Genomic DNA, 19,342 nt, shown 5'->3' with positions numbered 1-19,342 from the left:
GAATCTCATCTTCCGTAAAGGGAGCACTTAGAACTTGTATTTGGAACTGCTTCAATTTTGGTAAAAAAACCTCTTCTAAACAAATCTCTGATGTCATTTAATCTTGGATGATAAATATTAGTATTCCTTTTTAGATTGTACAGATCCTCATAATAATCAGCCAGTTTGTCGAGTATATCATTAGGTTTGTATAGTCTTATTTTATCTGTTGCAACAATATAAGGGGTCTTGGTTGATAAATATTTATTTTTTTCTTTCGCAGCCAACAGTTTTCCCATTTTGTTGCATTGTATATGATTTGTTTGTCTAAGGTTTCTCATGTATTTTTCTGTGTCTTTAAGGTCTAACAAATGGATCTCTTTTTTGATATTTTGAATTTGCTTAGTTAAGCTTGTAGCAGGATTTTGACGATTTCTAGCTACCAATTCTGTCAACTCCCTGTGAAGTCGTAACCGATTTGCACAGGTCTTTTTCTTTTGTGTAGCTTCTAACCTAATAAAAGTCCCCCTCATCACAGCTTTATGTGCAAGCTAATTTATCATAATAGCTGTAGCATTATTTATATTACCTGTAAAAATTGTGTTGCTTCCCTTGTCACTTGTTGCATCAATTCAGGATTATCCAAAACATATTCATTAAGCCTCCACTTTCATCGCCCACGTACGGGATAAGATCCTATCTGTACCTCTTTAAATTTGGAAGAGTATACATGTCTACTAGGCACATATCAATGCGGGAATAAGTTAAGTGAACTGATGAAAAAAAAAAAGTATTCCCTTGCTGACGGATATAAACATCTCCACGTATCATATCATGTATCATAAGCATGAATTAGAGCAGTCAGCTTATTACTCAATAATCGTGACATCCGCTGGGGGGGAATATATTATGCTCTCTAGAGATATCCAAATCAGGATTTAAGGTACAGTTAAAATCACTGCATATTATTAAAAAATTACAATAATAAAAAGTAAATGAAAACATATAACTTTGAGAGTTACCTAGGATACTGGACAGAGAAGTAAAAAATGTATAACTCCTACAATCCCAGTTTTCAGGGGTTGAGCGGACGGACACTTGCATGGTTTTCCAGCCCAAATACAATTATAACACTCTATTTTCAAAGCAAACATTATATATATATACGGTATATATATATAAAATAAATTATTATTTTTTTTTTTTCTCTTCTTTCCTTTTTTTTTTTTTTTTTTTAAATTCTTTATTTATAACAAGGCAAAGCACCACATGAATTCAAAAAGACAACAGTAAACAGCAGTGACTGATGGTTATAACATCGCATAGGAAAGCATCTTATACAGTTACTGGTACATGAAGAGAGTAAATAAATCACTGAGCGGATAATCCTGACGGAGTCTCCATTAATTGTTGTCTGTTCGCCATATTCCAACGGGATATAAATAGTCATGGTGCAGCGCCTTGGGTGTTTAATTTTTAAGAAATATAGAAAATGATCAATCCCCATACACCGTTCGATCTAGCGTAGCACTCGTAATCAGTAAGAGGTAGGGCATGTGTTCATATCAAATAGCCCGTCTATCCCCAGCAAAACATTCGAAACCCCCGCGAGGGTGGACTAGCCAACCCTGCAACATCAATATGGTTTAGCTGACCAACCGCATCTACAGTGCTGCATCGGTTCCCTATGCATAGGTCGTGAGAGTTTTGCTATAGAGGGCACAGAGTAAAAGATGATATATGGTGAAAATGGAGACGATCGTAGAGAGAGAAGTGAGAGATAGATGAAAAAGAAAGGAGGAACTTCCATAGGGGGGGGGGGGGAGAGGGAAGGGGAGGAAAAGATGTAGGGAGGGGGGAGTGCAATATACTGCTAGCCGTCGATAACTATGAATATATTCCGTGGGTTAAGCGCTATATAGCTATAGGAGGTGGTATAGATCTAGAAGCCCAAAGCACTAGACCGAGGTCGGGGCCACCTCAAGGGTTTGAAGTTTAAGGCAGGGGAGGACCCTCACAGGGCGTTGTCTCGTGGGCGTGGAGCGGGGTCGAGTGTTCAGCCCTCGAAGCGAGGGCTCGGGGGAGATATCGTAGCCGTCCGGTCTTAATCGCCTATTCCGCTATCTATCCACGGGGCCCAAACCCTGTCAAACTTCTTGAGGGTGCATCTGACCCGCGCCGTTAGCTTATCCATGAGGAAAGCATCCTTGATTTTCTGTATGACAGCGTCAAGCGAGGGAGCCTCGCTATGTAGCCATGCTTGGGCGAGTGCCCTCCTGGCCGCTAGGTTCACTTTATGCAATAACGCCTGTTCCGCCCTGGACCAGTCGTCCAAAGATCTGGCCAGAAGGAACACCCAGGGGTCTAATTTAACTGCTTTGTTAAAGATATCTTTCAGAAGCCCGGCCACTAAGCTCCAAAATTTTTGTGCCTTGGGACAATCCCACCACATATGTAGGTACGTCCCTTGCAAACCACACCCTCTCCAGCATAAGTCAGTGGGCGATTTACGCATCTTGTATAATTTTACCGGTGTGGTGTACCACCGGAAGATGGTTTTGTATGCTTGTTCCTGCATGGAGACACATATAGAGGAGGTGGCCGCAGCATCCCAAATCTCCTGCCAATCAATGCCTTCCAGCTCCTCACCCAAATCGGCTTCCCATTGAGATATGTAAGTGAGGTCCCCCCATTCTTTCGTACTCGAACTTAAGTGAGTGTATAATAAGGAGATTAGGCCCCCAGGGGACCGTTCTTTGAGGCATATAGTTTCGAAGAATGTGAGCGATTTCTGGGCACTGATCTTAATCAAAGGGGTTTGGGCAAAGTCCCGAATCTGGAGGTAGCGAAAAAAGTCGGCAGGGCGCAGTGTGGCCCTATCTTTCAATTCTTCAAACGTTACTAGGGAGCCACCTTTGTACAGATGGCAAAGACGCTGTATCCCTGTACTTTCAATGCCCCCGAAGTCTCTAGCCTCCAGTCCAGGAGTGAAGGCCGTGTTTCTCAAAAAGGGGGCTAAGGGTGAAAGCCCGGGTGGTAAACCGTATTTAGTCGAGGTAGCATCCCAAATTCTCAGGGAATTCACAATAGCCGGACATTCGATGCAGGTCGAGGGTCGGTTTTCCTTAGGGACCCACATCAGAAATTGAGGTAAGTCGGGACCCATGAGAGACGATTCCAAGTCTACCCACCGCCTTTCCTCCGGAGGGGAATGCCATAGAACTACCTGTGACAGCTGCGCCGCCAAGTAGTAAAAGTATAGATTCGGGAGTCCCAGGCCGCCCCTTGTTTTAGCCCTATATAGGATGTTTCGGGAGACTCTTGGCCTCTTATTTTGCCAAATAAATTTACCTATCGCCTGCTGGAGCCCGTCTAGGTCAGATTTAGTCAGCTTAACCGGGAGGGCCTGGAACAGAAACAAGATTCTGGGCAGCACGTTCATTTTCACCGAATGGATTCTACCAATCCAAGAAATTGGTTTGTCTATCCATTTCTCCATATCGGTGATCAGGGCGCGCAACAAAGGTGAGAAGTTTTGTGTATATAGATGTGTTGGATCCGCTGTCAACCTTACCCCCAGGTATTTGATCTGGTCCCTCGCTATCCTAATCCGGTAGGTATCCCCGATAGTTGTTATATCTGTTTCAGTCATGCAGAGAGGAAGTGCGCTCGATTTAGGCATATTCACCTTGTACCCGGCGAGCCTGCCGTAGGTATCCAATATTTCCGCCAGTGTCCCCATAGAGCCAATCGGATCTGTTAGGGTCAGCAATATATCGTCGGCAAAACCCGACACTATGTACCGCTGACCCCTGATCAAAACCCCATGGACTCCTGGGTTACTACGTATCTCCTGCAAAAGGGGCTCCAGGGAGAGGACAAACAGCAAGGGGGACAAGGGGCATCCCTGCCTGGTACCATTCCCTAGGTGAAAGGGCGTCAGTGACGCCCCTGAAATCCGAACCCGTGCTTTAACGTCCGTGTACATTGCCTTGATCATGGTAATGAAAGTGTCCGGTAAGCCAAAATGGCGAAGGACCTCAAAGAGATAGGGCCACTTAACCCTATCGAAGGCCTTCTCCGCGTCGAGGGACAATAACAGCGTTGGGATTTTTCTAGTTGTTTGCCTCCAGATAAGGTCGACATTCCGCCTGGTATTCTCGAAGAGTTGCCGTCCGGGTACGAAGCCCACCTGGTCCGGATGTATCAATCTAGTGAGTAGGGGGTTCAGCCTAGTAGCTAAAATTTTTGCCAGGATCTTTGAATCATGATTGATCAGTGAGATGGGGCGGAAGCTACCCGGGGTAAGATCATCCTTCCCCGGTTTTGGCAGAAGTACGATATCCGCCAGCGACATATCCCGGTCCGGCATGCCTCCCTCCATTAGATCATTAAACCACGACTCCAAATGGGGAACAAGTTCCTCATGAAAAGTCTTGTAATAGCTGCCCTCAAATCCGTCCGGGCCTGGGGCTTTATTGCCTTTCAACATGGAAATGGCAGCGGCTATCTCCTCGGCGGATATGCGCGCCCCGAGGGCGGCAGATTCGACACCCCGCAATACCGGAAGGGATAAGCGTGCCAGGAAGGCCCGGGTATGCTCCGCTTCGCGTTGTTGGTCCAAAGCAGTCCCATTAGAGTGATTGTAAAGACCAGTGAAGTACTCCGTAAAAACCCGAGCGATTTCATTAGGATCTGTACAGAATTTACCCGAAGCACCCTTAATCCTTGTTATATGCGAATGTCCCTGTCTCGGGCGGAGAGACCTAGCCAATAACGTATCCATTTTATTGGATTTCTCGTAAAAGGTCCTCTTGGACCATGTCATAGCCCTAGCGGTGTCGTCAGTAAGTGCGTCGCGTATCGAAGATCGAAGGTTACGGACGTCCGACAGGTTGTCGGATGATGGTGCCGTTTTGTGCTTTTGTTCCGCCTTCCCCAGAGCCTCTAGCAAAGACGATAAAAGTTGTGTTTTACGTTTTTTCTTCAGGGAGGCCTCGCGAATTAATATACCCCTGATTACCGCTTTATGTGCGGCCCACACCGTGGCTGGTCGAATTCCAGCCTCCGTGTTTCGCGCAAAGTATTCCAGCAATTCCCTACGAACAGTTTCAACCACAGCCGGATCATGCAGTAAAGAGGTGTTCAATTTCCAAGACCACGGAGAGGCCACACACAACCTATCCAGGGTCAGCGTGACCTCCGCGTGGTCTGACCATGTAATGGAGCCAATCGCATTGCCCGACACCCTGGGTGCAGAACAAGAGTTAACTAAAAACAAGTCTATTCTAGAGTAGGTGTCGTGGGGCGCCGAATAGAAAGTGTAATCTCGTCGATCAGGGTGGTGTGCTCTCCAGATGTCTATGAGACCGGTATGGTGCAAGAAGGAATGTAGCAACTTATCTTGTCTGCCTCTCCCGTGTGACCGCGGGAGTCCCCTGCAATGTCCTCTGTCCACCGCTGGACATGGCGTGGCGTTAAGGTCTCCCCCCACCACCACCATGCCAGGAGATAAGCCGTTCACCATCCGGGTCATATTGTCCCAGAAATCCACAGAGGGGTCATTGGGGGCATAGATATTGAGGAGGTGGATGGTATGAGAGTATAGATAGCCCGAAATTAATATAAAGCGCCCACCCGGGTCGGCCGTAACAGTACCCACCCGCAATGGGCATCTGTGATGTATAAGCACCGCTACCCCATTCCGTTTATTTAGAGCCCTCGCTTCGTGTACGGTCCGAAAAGTATAATCCCTAAGCGCGAATTTCGCTGAGGTCGGTATATGTGTCTCCTGCAGGAACGCTATATCCGGATTCTTACGTTTGAGATCCCTAAACATAAGGCGACGTTTGCTAGGAGCGTTGAGGCCCTTGACATTTAAGGTTAACAATTTCAAAGACATTGGTAGTTATTAAAGGGGTGGCCCAACCTCCTGACTAGGGGGAGGGGGGAGGGGGAGGGGGGGGGGAGGGGGGAGGGGGAGGGGGAGGAGGAGGAGGAAAAAAGGGGGGGGGGGGGGAGGGCATATATAAGCCTAAGGCTAATGCTCCGCAACACAACGCGGCCGTGAACCATCACAATGCATTGTACAGCACACACCCCAACTGCATCTGAAAATCCTCCGCCCGCCCCCCAGATCCGTCCCAAGGTCCCCAGGCCTAGAATGCAAGATACATGTACAGCAATTGTTGAACCATGGATAGGGGAGAAGTGAAAAACAAAGATGATACATTTAAAACGCAAAATCGCCCACCGCCATGTCAGTCCAGCAAAGTTTGTGTAGACAGAGCCCACTAGCGACATGTTACAGATCCCTCCCCTCCCGTGGTCGCATTAGCAAACAGGAGCCGGGGCTCAAACCAGAGGGTCCATAGGGAAACGTGGGCGAGAACCGGCAGCCGAAGCATAACAACGACAACGATAATAGCGGTGACCATAATAACAATAAATATAATCATAATGAAATCAATGAACATAATAATAACAACAACAATAATAATAATAATAATGAAAACCCTAGCCCGCCCCAAAGAGAAGGAGCCCACCCGGGGCCGAGAAAAAAAGCCCGATCTTGCCATTCTTGGGGGGCCTCGCTGCCTATAACAGAGACCCGTGTCTGACCCGAGAGCTAAAGGAGGGGAAGGGAATGCAGCCCCCGCAGCCCGCCGACCCAAACAACAGGGACCCCCCCAGGAAAGCTCACCGCCCGGAGCCACCGGTAGCCGACCAGCATTCGCGTAGAATAGACCGATCGCACTCACTCGCCCGCCTCATACCATTCTCGAGGGAGGGCCTGAAGGACCTCCGCCGCCGCTCCCGGAACTGCGAAGCCCTCCGGAGGTCGGATCCCCAGCTCTCTCAGGAAGCCCGCCGGATCGCCATCTGCAAACAAGATTCTGGTTCTGCCATCTTTGAAGGCCAGCAACCTGAAAGGATGACCCCAGGCATATTTGACTGAGGCCTGCTGCAGGAGTTCAGTGATAGGACGCCAGTCTCGTCGCTTCCGCAGGGTCGTCGGGGTTAGATCCTGGTACAAGGCCAGGGAAGTCCCCTTGTACACTATGGGTCCTTCCCTGCCCCGTTTCATCAAAGCCTCTTTCGTCTGGAAAGACAGGAACTTAATTATGACGTCCCTCGGCCGCCTGTCATCCGCCCTTCTGGCCCGAAGCGCCCGGTGTGCCCGTTCAACGTGCCACAAGTAATCCGGCACCCCTGGAAGAAGCGGCTTGAAAATGTCCAGAACAACGTCTATGAGGGAGCCTTCACCCTCCTGTTCCGGTAGGCCACGGAGGCGAATGTTGTTCCGCCGTGACCTGTTACCAAGATCCTCGATCGCTGCTTCGGCCGTTAGCAATTGAGATGACAGTGCATTGATCCGGGCAGCAGAGTCGTTATGGGCCCGGACAGTGGTTTCCATCCGGCCTTCTAGCTCCGCCGTCCTCGCGCCCAAGGCCTGGATCTCGGCCTTCACCTCAGCAGTATTCCGGACGATCTCGGTGGCCAGGTAGGTGCGCACTTCCGATAGTTTCGCTAAAATCTGACCTGTGTCCGTATCAGAGGCCCCAACCGTGGCGCTGCTTCCCGGGCTCGAGGGCGAGCGCGGCGTCCCCTGGCCTTCCCGTCCGCCATCTTGAGTGCTCAATCGTGCAGCACGGGTGGCCGCGAACATGTCAGGGACCAATGTAACCGTCTCCGACGGTTTTTTCGTCTGCCTTCTCGGGTTCTTTTTATCCATCACAGTTCCCCTGTTCTGGCACTCTAAGTTTCCAATAAATTCCGTCGAATTTCGGCTATTGTAGGCTGTTGGCACCGTGGCTGCAACGGAGCTCTATCTGGACACGTCCAGCTTGCTCGGCCGCCAGCCACGCCCTCTCTTCTTTCCTTTTTTTCTCTTTTTTTTTTTTATTTTTCTTTTCTTTTCCCTTTTTTTGGGGATTGGTTTTGTATATTCCCCTTTATATATTGTAAGGGAAGAGAAAAGAAAACAAATGGAAAGGAGGAGGGAAGAAGAAGAAAGGCTGAGAGGTGAGAAAAAAGAAAATTAATCAAATCCATATTTACAGCTCTCTATATTGAGGGAACTTATTACTTCTTAGATGTCCCCACCATTCTCCGTTCTGGCATAATCTTACGGAGGGAAAGTCGCAAGGGGTTGCTTGCTGTTCCATAAAGCCCCACATTTTCAAGGTTGTTACTCTGACATCTGGTTCCGGAAAAACACATAATTCACTGTCTTTCCACGCCAGAATTTTCATGGGATATCCCCACCTATATAATATCTTATTATCTCTCAGACACTTTGTTACTGCAGAAAATTCCCGTCTTCGTGCCATCTTGAAACTTGATAAATCCACGAACACAGTAATGTCTTGGTAAGGTGAAGGAAGAGCCGGTAAAGAAGTTTTCCTTAGCTTAGTAATAATGAAACTTCACAATGGTATCTCGTGGAACATCAGCGGTGAATCGTATCCATGCAAGGATGGAACTAAAATTTAGCAAAATGTGGTTTATAGGAGGATAGAGTCTCAGCCGTAATTGTATCTGCTATTCCCCGAAATCTAAGATTCTGGCTTCTCGACCTATCCTCAAGGTCTGCGATTTTGTGCTTAATGGCTACCTGCTCTTCTTCCAACAAGCGTAGTTTATCAATCACACTGTTGTGGGCAGTACACAGATCCTCTGTTTTTTGCTCTAAGTGCCCCATTCTCTCTCCAAGCTCTACAATCTCAATATGCAGAGATGCAGTTATGCTTTTAAAATCAGCTTGTAGTGTAAATCATAGATGCTTAAGCATGGTATCCAAATGTCTATTTGTGACCGGAGTGTCATGAAAGGCATCAGTACTACCACAAAGTTCTCAGACCTCTCGGAAACCTCAGTAAGTGCAGCAGTGGGCAAAGCAGTATTAATAATGTTAGTGGCTGATGCTAAAGTTGAAGCAGAAAGCTGCTCTAGTTCATTTGAAGCTTCATTGATAGGTGAACATACCTCTAACACTTCAAGCTCTTGTGCAGCTTTAGCTCAGACTCTAGCCGGCAGGTAAGGAGAGATCGTGATTTTCGTCTAATTGGACGGCGCCATTAAGAGCTGTAAAGCTGTAGCAGGTCCGCAGCATTTAGCAGATTAAAAAATAATAAACAACGAGCTAGCGGACACGCGGAAGAGGCTTGAAGGCTTGAAGGGCAGCACGAAATTAAAAATATTTTTTTTTTCGCCGATCAGTGGGTTTGCAATGCATCAACCATGCTCAGGGCTGTCAAGATGCGCGCTCCTACTCCATGCATCCGTGCGCTGCGCTACATGCCACACGTACGCTAAGCTATGCAAGATGGAGGGTATTAAGCCATTTTCTGATCTTCAAAAAGAGTTTTTCATTTCACCTAAGGAAATGTTTACATATTTGAGATTAAAACATATTATTACTACTAGACAATTATATAGCTATAATCCTACAGATTTATCAATATTTGCACATAAATGTTTAGGCCACCTGCCAATCTGGAAACCATTATCTTTGTGCTACACAGAGTTGATTAATATAGACACAGACATTAAACCTTTATATATGCCCAAATGGGAGGAAGAATAAGGTGTAATGTTTTCTTTAGATTTATGGTTTCAGACAATGAAGATTATCAGAGCTGCCTCACATTGTTTAACCCCTTAAGGACAGGGGACATGCTATGCCGTCCTTAGGGACCTGGCTCTAAACACCGGGGGCGGCATAGCACGTCCCCGCCGTCCTATGTACTTACCCGGTCGCCGGCAACCCCACACCGGCGATCGTGGTATGGGGACTTACCTGGGAGCCCAGGGAGTTCCTCTTCGGCCCCCCTGGGCCATGTGATCGCGAGGACGGCATAGCCAGCAGGGGGAGTGCCTGTAACGACAGGTACTCCCCCTGCTGTCTGAAAATAAAATAAAAAAACGTTAAAACAGTGTAAAAATAAATATATACTTAGATCATATATATATATATATACACACACACACACATACACTGTCATATATATATATATACACACACACACATACATATATAATTATATATATATATTATCAAAATACACGTACAATGATATTGATTAAATATATATATAATTATCATTATATATATATATAATATAAAATAAATATATATGTAAATACGTTTTAAAAAATTTAATAAATAAATAAAAATATATATGTGTAATTTCATTCTAACTGTATTTTAAAATTAATATATATATATATATAGATATCAAAATACACTTAGAACGAAATAATATATCTATATACATAAGTATATACGTATATACAGACACGCAGAGCTGTGGCGCCCTTGGTTCGCATATGTGTCCAGAATTCGATAAGGTGGCACGGGGGGGGGGCCCGGAGCCTCGGGGCGGACCCCACGTCTCAATTCATAGTTCAATACCCGCAACCTTACCCTTTTCCCTCTCCCTTCTTCTAGGTCACGACTCTTGTGACTATAATACACTCACCTTCCATACCATATACAAGCACCTACATTTGATTTTACTGAAAACAAGCCACGATCACACGACCAGAAGAAAAACAAACAAGACACACTACCACTGTAAATGCTACCCATGGACACACATTCAGATATGGCAGAACTGAGAGCAGACATACGGCACAATGACGGAGAGGGCAGCTCGGACAGGGTGCACATGAAACCCCACCAGACCCAATATACCGGGACATGAGAGCAGCGAATACATAGGCAACTGACATGACGCAGGCCCACTACGTACATATCACGTGCGAGGCCACCCGCCATAGGTCCTCATACAGAATGTGGACACCCATAAGCGACAGGGAGAGCTCGTAGACGCTGTCTACTACAAACGAATTACATAATACATATGACGTTGGGACAAAAATAAAAGTTGACCCACAACACTGCTAATATGCTTACAGAGGGCCATAAGGCGTAAACATGTCCTGAAATTATGTTTGTTACTACTGAAGGCCTGCGAGCCCAACCTCCCCGTTCTACTCCCCTTACATGTCTTGAAACAACGTTTGTCATTACCAAAGGCCTGCGAGCCTAACCCTCCTGTTATATTTCCCTTAGTTGTATTATCCCAAAAAAAAAAAAAAAAAAAAAGAGGGAAAATGAAACAAATCGCAACAATATAATGGAGCTCTGCTACTTGGAATGATGATTTATGATTCAAATTGTCCGAAACCACATTTGTATGTCAATTGTTTTTTCATGACGGCCTGCGAGCCGACTTGTTATCTTATCCTACAACCAACAAATAAAGAGATTTACAAAAAAAAAAAAAAAGTATATACGTATATATCACTATATATCTATATATAAATAAAAATAATTTAAAAATTATATATATATATATATATATATATATATAATACCTTGTAGGAAAGCACTCACAGGACTTGATATGGTTCAAAAATAGTGCTTCTTTATTGCAGCAAAAATTTAAAGTAAAAAGTGTCAACGTTTCAGTCCCATCTGGACTTTTATCAAGACAATTAAACAGTGAAAAAAACAGCACGTGTGTGTATATATATAATAATTCTACGTATATATTTATGTAATAATTTTACATAATTAGGTAATTTTATTAATTACAATTTGCGGGACCTGCCTGACAACCCAGGCCGAAAGTCCAGGGAATTTAATTTGCTAGCACTATATTTAACCCTATAACTTTCCAAGACACCATAAAACCTGTACATGGTGGATACTGTTTTACTCGGAAGACTTTGCTGAACACAAATATTAGTGTTTCAAAACAGTAAAATGTATTACAACGATGATATCGTCAGTGAAAGTGACATTTTTTGCATTCTTCACACACAAATGGCACTTACATGGACGATATAATTGTTGTGATACATTTTACTGTACCCCTCATGTACAGGTTTTATAGTGGTTTCAAAAGTTAGAGTCCAATATAAGGCTTGCGTTTCAGATTTTTTTACATTGAAATTCGCCAGATTGGTTACGTTGCCTTTGAGACCGTATGGTAGCCCAGGAATGCCCCCATGATGGCATACCATTTGCAAAAGTAGACAACCCAAGGTATTGCAAATGGGGTATGTCCAGTCTTTTTTAGTAGCCACTTAGTCACAAAGACTGGACATACCCCATTTGCAATACCTTGGGTTGTCTACGTTTGCAAATGGTATGCCATCATGGGGGTAATTCTCATTCCTGGTCTACCATACGGTCTCAAAGGCAACGTAACCAATCTGGCGAATTACTACATTTGACCCATTAACTTCCCAAAACACCATAAAACCTGTACATAGGGGGTACTGTTTTACACATGAGACATCGCTAAAAACAAATATGTGTATTTTATTGCAGTAAATTAAACAGTATTATGACATTCACAGTTAGAATGCCACGTAGAACGAAACATTTTTTTTTAATTCTTATTTTCTCCCATTTTTTTTACATTTTATTCATATTAAATTATGTTTTATACCTAAATATTTGATGTTAAATGAAAGCCCGTTTTTACCTGAATAAAATTATATATAATAAGTGTGGGTGCACATAATATGAAAGAGGTGAATTACGCCTGAATAGACATATAGCGCAAATTCTTGTTTACGTTTTGTTTTGATCACAACGTGTAGATTTGGCTCAGTCCTTAAAGGACCACTATAGGCACCCAGACCACTTCAGCTTAATGAAGTGGTCTGGGTGCCAGGTCCATCTAGGATTAACCCTTTCTGCTGTAAACAAAGCAGTTTCAGAGAAACTGCTATGTTTACAAATGGGTTAATCCAGCCTCTAGTGGCTGTCTCATTGACAGCCGCTAGAGGTGCTTCCGCACTTCTCGCTGTGATTTTCACAGTAAGAAGACGTCAGCGTCCATAGGAAAGCATTGAGAATGCTTTCCTATGAGACTGGCTGAATGCTCGCGGCTCTTGCCACGCATGCGCATTCAGCCGATGACGGGAAAGGAGGAGGAGAGTCCCCAGGGAGCGCCCAGGGAGCCCGGCGCTGGAAAAAAGGTAATGGATTAACCCCTTCCTCACCCTAGAGCCTGGCGGGAGGGGGACCCTGAGGGTGAGGGTGACCCAAGAACCTTATAGAGCCAGGAAAACTAGTGGTCCTTTAAGGGGCTAATACATTGGGAGGCTTTTTGTAAAGTTATGATGAAGTGGTATTTGGTTCCGCTGAGATTGTCTCGTGTGTCTGCTAATATTTCTCCTAAATGCTGGAGATGCTTGCTTGAAATTGGTTCATTTAAACATATATTTTGGAAGTGTCGGGTTTTGTTTGACCTATGAAGTCTTTAAAACATATTATTCAATAAATAACTGGTTTTAATTCATTATTTACTTCATATGATCCCTACTAAAAGAAGTTCTATAAAGAGTGGATGATATATATATCATGTGGAACAAATGGCACATCGTGTGATGGGGAAAGAATTTGTTCACACTCAGAAATGGGCTAATTGGCTAAAGCACAGATCTACTTTATCAAGATAAATTGTGCAGATTATCCCATTTTTGTAATTTAAAAAAAAAAAATGTATTATTCCTTTTCAGATATATTGTATGTACAGGGGGAAGTAAGACAAAGCTACTAAAATGAGCTATAATAATTAACTAGATCGGAGGATAAGATCTTTATAATATAGGAAGTATTACTATTGCTCACTATAAACAAATAGGATTATAAAATAGTGTAATGGAAGACACCTAAATAGGTGCTGAGACTAAGCAGCGATATGAGCATGTGTAGGTGTGATATATACCATACTACCTGTCAGACAAGCTAAATTTATTTGAATTATGTCTTAATTTGGTATTTGTACACCGCCATTGGGATAAGCATTCTGTATTTGGACTTTATTATGTACTATGTTAATTTGTGTAGTATGAATTATGTGATACGGATCAGCTTAAATTACGCATTCCTACTGTATTTTTCTGTTTATGATGCTTTTTATGTATAACAAAAAACATGGAAATATTTCCTAATAAAAATAAGACATGGAAACAAAAAAACAAAAAAAACAATAAAGCTGGTGGAGGTTTTCATTGTGGGGGTCACAAAATGTATCACAGTTTATAAATAAGAACTTTAAGTTTTGTTGACATGACTAGCTATTTTCTTCTACCGGCATTTATAGATAGATATAGCTATTTCAACAGTGGGGTTTTTATAAGACCTAATATATATTTTATTAGCAATATATGTACCCTTTGCATAATAAAAATTAATTTATGTGCTTTCTTATTACAGATTAATAAAGCAGGAAAATCCAAAGAATTGCCAGACAGTAGGCATGGTGAGCAGTGATTTTGTTTACAAGTAACACAGTTATTGCAGGAACACAAAGGTTCTAAGTTAAGCTGTTTATGTTATGATTTAGTACAGCTCATCTATATAAGTTCTATGGTGCTCTGAGCTTACAGAGTTTCAAATCACTAGTGCAAATACAGGAGCAGATATCACATCAAAGAACGAAAAACAAAACAAAATTATAGATGGAAAATATGATCATGTCCATCCTGAAATGAACTAAACACAATATATAATATATGGAGATCATTGTGCAAGGTTCAATATGGCTAACCTTATTTGTGGATTATAAAGTAAAATTTGCCTTTTGATAAAACAGACTATAGACACGATTTCACCATCCTTCATTCAGTGTGGATTGTTCTTAAAGGGACACCAAGACGAGTAATATAATAACTTGTACAATTGCAGAAATCACAGGTCACAAAACAGGTTTAAACACATCCAGCTACTAAAAGAGTGGGGGTTGGCACTGTATTGTAAACTTGTGGCAGCCATACTGCTGTTGCTCAGTATTTATACGCAGCCTAATTCATTGTTTAGTAAACGTGGTTGTTGTCAGCCTGCAGATAGACTTTATCCAGAGAGGAGAGATTGTGAGCCTTAGCTCCTGTGTTTGTGGCATCCACACACTGCACATACAATAGGGACAAAATTGGTACAGGTACACACGTACCTGATTGACAGCTCTGATGGGCGGTACTATAGTGATTTGTAAACATTACTGCTGCAATGTGCTACTCTGAGAAATGAGGGTGAGCGGTATGGCAGGTAATGGTTATGGTGCTTAGATTAATACTTTAATTTCATCCTCATTCCACTAATCCTGAGAGTATGTTAAAACCATATATTTGGGGGGGGCGGAGCCTGGCTAGCGAGCGAGCAGGACGTGCTCAGCTCGAGCTCCCGCTGAACGGGAAATTTAACGCTGAAAATCAGGGCGCACATACCGGGAAAATCCACAAACGGGGGCTCAACAGATGGAGGAACCCAGTAGGCGCCCGCAGATACTGGTCTCATCTCCCGGAGTGCCCGGGACCCGAAACGGCAGAACGAGGCAAGTGAGAGAAGGGGAGTTGGGAAGGCGGCCGCTTCCCGCTCAACACTCCGAGCCACAAGCACGCACGGAACATCCCCCCCCCCCCCTTTGGACCGGTGGGGGACATCCCGGTCCCCGCCACACAGACCCAACCCGGTCACTGACCTGCTATTGCAAACGACGGTTCAAGCAGACGGACCAGAGGGGAAGGCCTTGAAAATGGCGGCCAAAAGCGACGACTGCACTCGTGACATGCAGCAGCAGCATGTATCACATTACCCCACTCCTAAAGCGAGAGACTCTCTGGACATCATTTTTGATAAGTTTTGGGCCCAGCTAATGGCCCATATACGACCAGCTACAGTCATACCACTCCCTGACCCACCTAAAAAGCAAACCAGCAGCCCTGGGAGGACCGGGAAACCTCTGATGGGCGCAAAAAAACGCCAATCCACAGTAACCAAAATGAAGCGCCTGCCTGGACAGAGGGCAACGGGGGGACCAACCCGCAGGTACCGGCCACACAAACGGAGGGCTACAGAACCCAAACGACGGCCCGTGCCAGATACACGCAAGGCCCGCCGCACCCGCTCGTCGGGAAAGACCCTGGACCCAAGTGGACCCCAGGCTCGTGGCCGGAAGGTACCAGCCCTCACACTGATCCAGGGCCGAGGAGGCGCCAGGCCTACGAAGGGCTGCAAGGCTGACCAGCTAAGCCTCTTCAACTGCTCCTACACCCAGCTGCGTATAGGGATCGGGTGATGGACCTGCAGGAGAGATGCAGCTGAATTGGCCTTACACACAGTGGGGCTGTAATGCTCAAACCATACCTGGACTCTCCTAAACACACTTGCGCTTTAAGTAACGTTTACCTTTTTGTTTATAACCGTTGCCAGGGGTTTTAAAATCTGCCGTATTATGCATTATTTTACAATATAACACGTGCACTGATCTCCTGTCACACTCTGGACACACATATAGTATACCATGCACTGCATAGCCTTGTTTATATTTGAAATGCACATCTCAGGGTGTCCTTCTTTGTCACTCTTCTGCATACTCTTATCTGATCTGTACGTCCTGTTAACTCATCTAAACCAAACGAGAACATAAGCTGTCGAAATATCGATCCTATTACTTTAAATATGCAGCCGACAACACTGTTAAGCTGGAATGTACCTACATATTTAGAGGAAATTACTTCTTATAACTAGTCTAGCAACGACAAGCGTAGATGGCTATTTTTTTCTTTTTTTTTTTTTTTTTTGTGTGTTAGCGTGCTCCTACTGTTTGACCTAAACTTATGCGTCAGGGAATTATTGAACCTGCTTCTTTATCCTATACAAAGCTTACACACTTAAAAAGAGTGTATTATTTGCATGTAACCTTATCCTGTTCCTATTATACTAAAAAATGTGCACTGTCTAGCTATTACCCTACTTGTTATCTATGCCAAGAAGCTCAAGGAATGCCGTTGGGGTACCTAGAGCCAGTTGTAATCACTATATGCACTGCAAAAATAAAAAATTCAAAAAAAAAAACATATATTTGGAATTCCAGGCATTATTACTATTAATAAATATTTCTTTAATATGGCTGAATATTTCACTTTAATAAGTTGAGGATTAAAAGCATTTAGTGTTACCTGAATTCAAATGTTTTACCTGCAAATTGTGATACTTTAAATTAAAAAAAGATATATATTTTCTCTATGTCATCCAGGTCAAGTTAACTCTACAAAAAGCACTCAAACAGTAAGTGTCTCATTGTCTGTCTCTCTATTTCCTGGTCCTATTCTGTAGGTATTTCCCACTGTTACCTGCAATACCAAAAGGGGTTAAATTATCACAACAAAGCTGCTGTTAGAGTTTAGAATTTCTAAGCTGCATAGTGGATGTTTTTTGTTTTTTTTCCTCCTATTAAAGCGTCACTGGCATTGTGTGGGGACTTTGCATACTTTGCAAAGACCCCCAATGGTGTCCTCGCCACTCTGGGTCTGGGGGCAGGAAAAGGTGAGTTTCTTCTTCCTCCTGGTCTTCTTCTGCTAAACGTCATTTTGTAATACAAAAAAAACCTCATATTTAGAACAGTTATGGGAGCAGGGCCGGTGCAAGGATTTTTGCCGCCCTAGGCAAAAGTAAAGTTTGCCGCCCCCCCATGTGACATCACAATGCCCCACCCATATGATCTGCCATGTTAACTAACGCCAGTGCTGCAGTGCCGCTGTGTTTACCTTTTGCAGGCACAGGCTATAGACCCCAGAACCACTACATTAAGCTGCCGTGGTTCTGGGGACTATAGTGTTTCTTTAATGTGAGGTAAATTAGAGATTAGTGCCACGAATAATATACTAGATTGCCTACTTACAACCAGATGATGATGATGATGGGCTCTAGCTGCAGTCTGGCTCCACTGGTCTGGTGTAGAACAGGATCTCTGGAGTCTGTTTGTAACTGTGGTCACAAAAATAAATGTTCTGGGAGAACGGGAAGCGGCTCCCTTTTTTTGGGGCCCTTTACACAGCTCAAGGTCTGGGTCCCAGGGTCCCCTTCATGTTCCACCAATGAGTTTGTTCACAGGGGGTGGAGTGTGTAGGGGATGTCCTGATATGTGTGTAAGGAATGCATTGTGTGAATCTGTGTTTGTATGTGTAAGGGCTGCAAGGTGTGTTTCGGTGTATGTACGGGATGCAGTGTGTGCATCTGTAAGGGGTGCATTGAGTGTGTGTAAGGGGTGCATTGAGCATGTAAGGAATGCATTTTGTGTTTCTGTGTGTGTTGCATGATTGTGTGTGAGATGGATGTCAATCTCTCTCCCTCCCTTGTCACTCTCTTTCTCCCCCTCCCTCCCTCCTTCCCTCCCTTGTCACTTTCTTTCTCCCCCTCCCTCCCATCCTTGTCACTCTCTTTCTCCCCCTCCCTCCCATCCTTGTCACTCTTCCCCCCCCCCTCCCTTGTCACTCTCTTTCTCCCCCTTCCTTGTCAATTCACTTGGAAATTGACCCTCCCTTGTCAATTTCTTCCCCCCCCCCCCAGTCAATTCCCGCCTCCCTCTCCCCTACCTCTGTTATAGCGTGGCCAAGCTCTGTATGGTCCGTGGGTACAGGGAGCTTTTGTTTCCTGTACCCGGCCGGACTAAAAGGAAGTGCACACTCAGTGTTCACTTCCTGTTAGTCCGGCCGGGTACAGGAGACAGATGCTCCCTGTACCCACGGATCATACAGGGCTCGGCCACGCTACAGTGAGGGAGTGACAGGAAGGGGCACTGCCCTCCTGTCAGCCCCTCTCCTCATGCTGCGCCCGGGCGGTGCGCCCTCATGGACACTACAGCCCGGGCAAAGCTGCAGCCGCCTGAGGCTCTCTGCAGAGCGCTCGGGCGACTGCAGCATGAGGGGTGCCCGCGCTCCTGGCGGCGCCCCTTCCCAAGGGGCGTCCTAGGCGGCACCCCTTCCCAAGGGGCACCCTAGACGACTGCCTAGTCCGCCTAACAGGTAGCGCCGGCCCTGTATGGGAGCAGCAGTCGACAATTAATGTGACTTTTAATTATAATTTTTTTAAATGGGTTTTAAAAATTTAGCAGTCAATGACAGCATTTAACCTGCATTAGAATATTCTGGCGTGTGTCACTGAATAGGGAGAGTGCTGTTGGGTTCAACCTCACCTCTGCAGCTTCTCTGCCAGTATATAGAGTCGGTCTGTCTAACTGTAGCAGATCTCAAACTTAGGAGCAATAATGGGAAATAGAAAAGGGGCACTAGCTAATGGCTCGTTCTGTCATTTTCATAAACAAAATTATATGCAAATATTCACCTTACATTTTGCAATGTATTTTTTTTTTTTTTTAAAGATTTATAGCTGTCTGGAACATCAGAAGAATGGCGAAGGTAAGTGAGGCATTCTGCAATTTCTTAATGTTTCCATATTTATCGTAAGCATCGTCATGTTTCTTCCTTTACTGTTCATGTAGAGATGTAAGAATGCCTCATTTTGCAGCATTGCTAAATGCAAGCTGCGGTGTAC

At 44.5% G+C, this 19,342-nt stretch overlaps 1 protein-coding gene across 1 annotated transcript in view; it reads left to right on the top strand.

Moving 5' to 3' along the window:
* The window catches only part of PHF11 (PHD finger protein 11), a 166,916-nt gene that overhangs the window by 137,516 nt on the left and 10,058 nt on the right, over positions 1-19,342 (top strand). The window contains exons 21-23 of the mRNA XM_063428648.1: positions 14,225-14,270; positions 17,046-17,077; positions 19,170-19,206. Coding sequence (XP_063284718.1) covers positions 14,225-14,270; positions 17,046-17,077; positions 19,170-19,206 — 115 coding nt within the window. The remainder of the gene's footprint in view (positions 1-14,224; positions 14,271-17,045; positions 17,078-19,169; positions 19,207-19,342) is intronic.

This window comes from Pelobates fuscus, chromosome 1 (genome assembly GCF_036172605.1).
Source record: "Pelobates fuscus isolate aPelFus1 chromosome 1, aPelFus1.pri, whole genome shotgun sequence".
In the NCBI taxonomy this organism is placed as follows: Eukaryota; Metazoa; Chordata; class Amphibia; order Anura; family Pelobatidae; genus Pelobates; species Pelobates fuscus.
The sequence above is the reverse complement of the archived record's forward strand: the minus strand, read 5'-3'. Positions and strand labels throughout refer to the sequence as shown.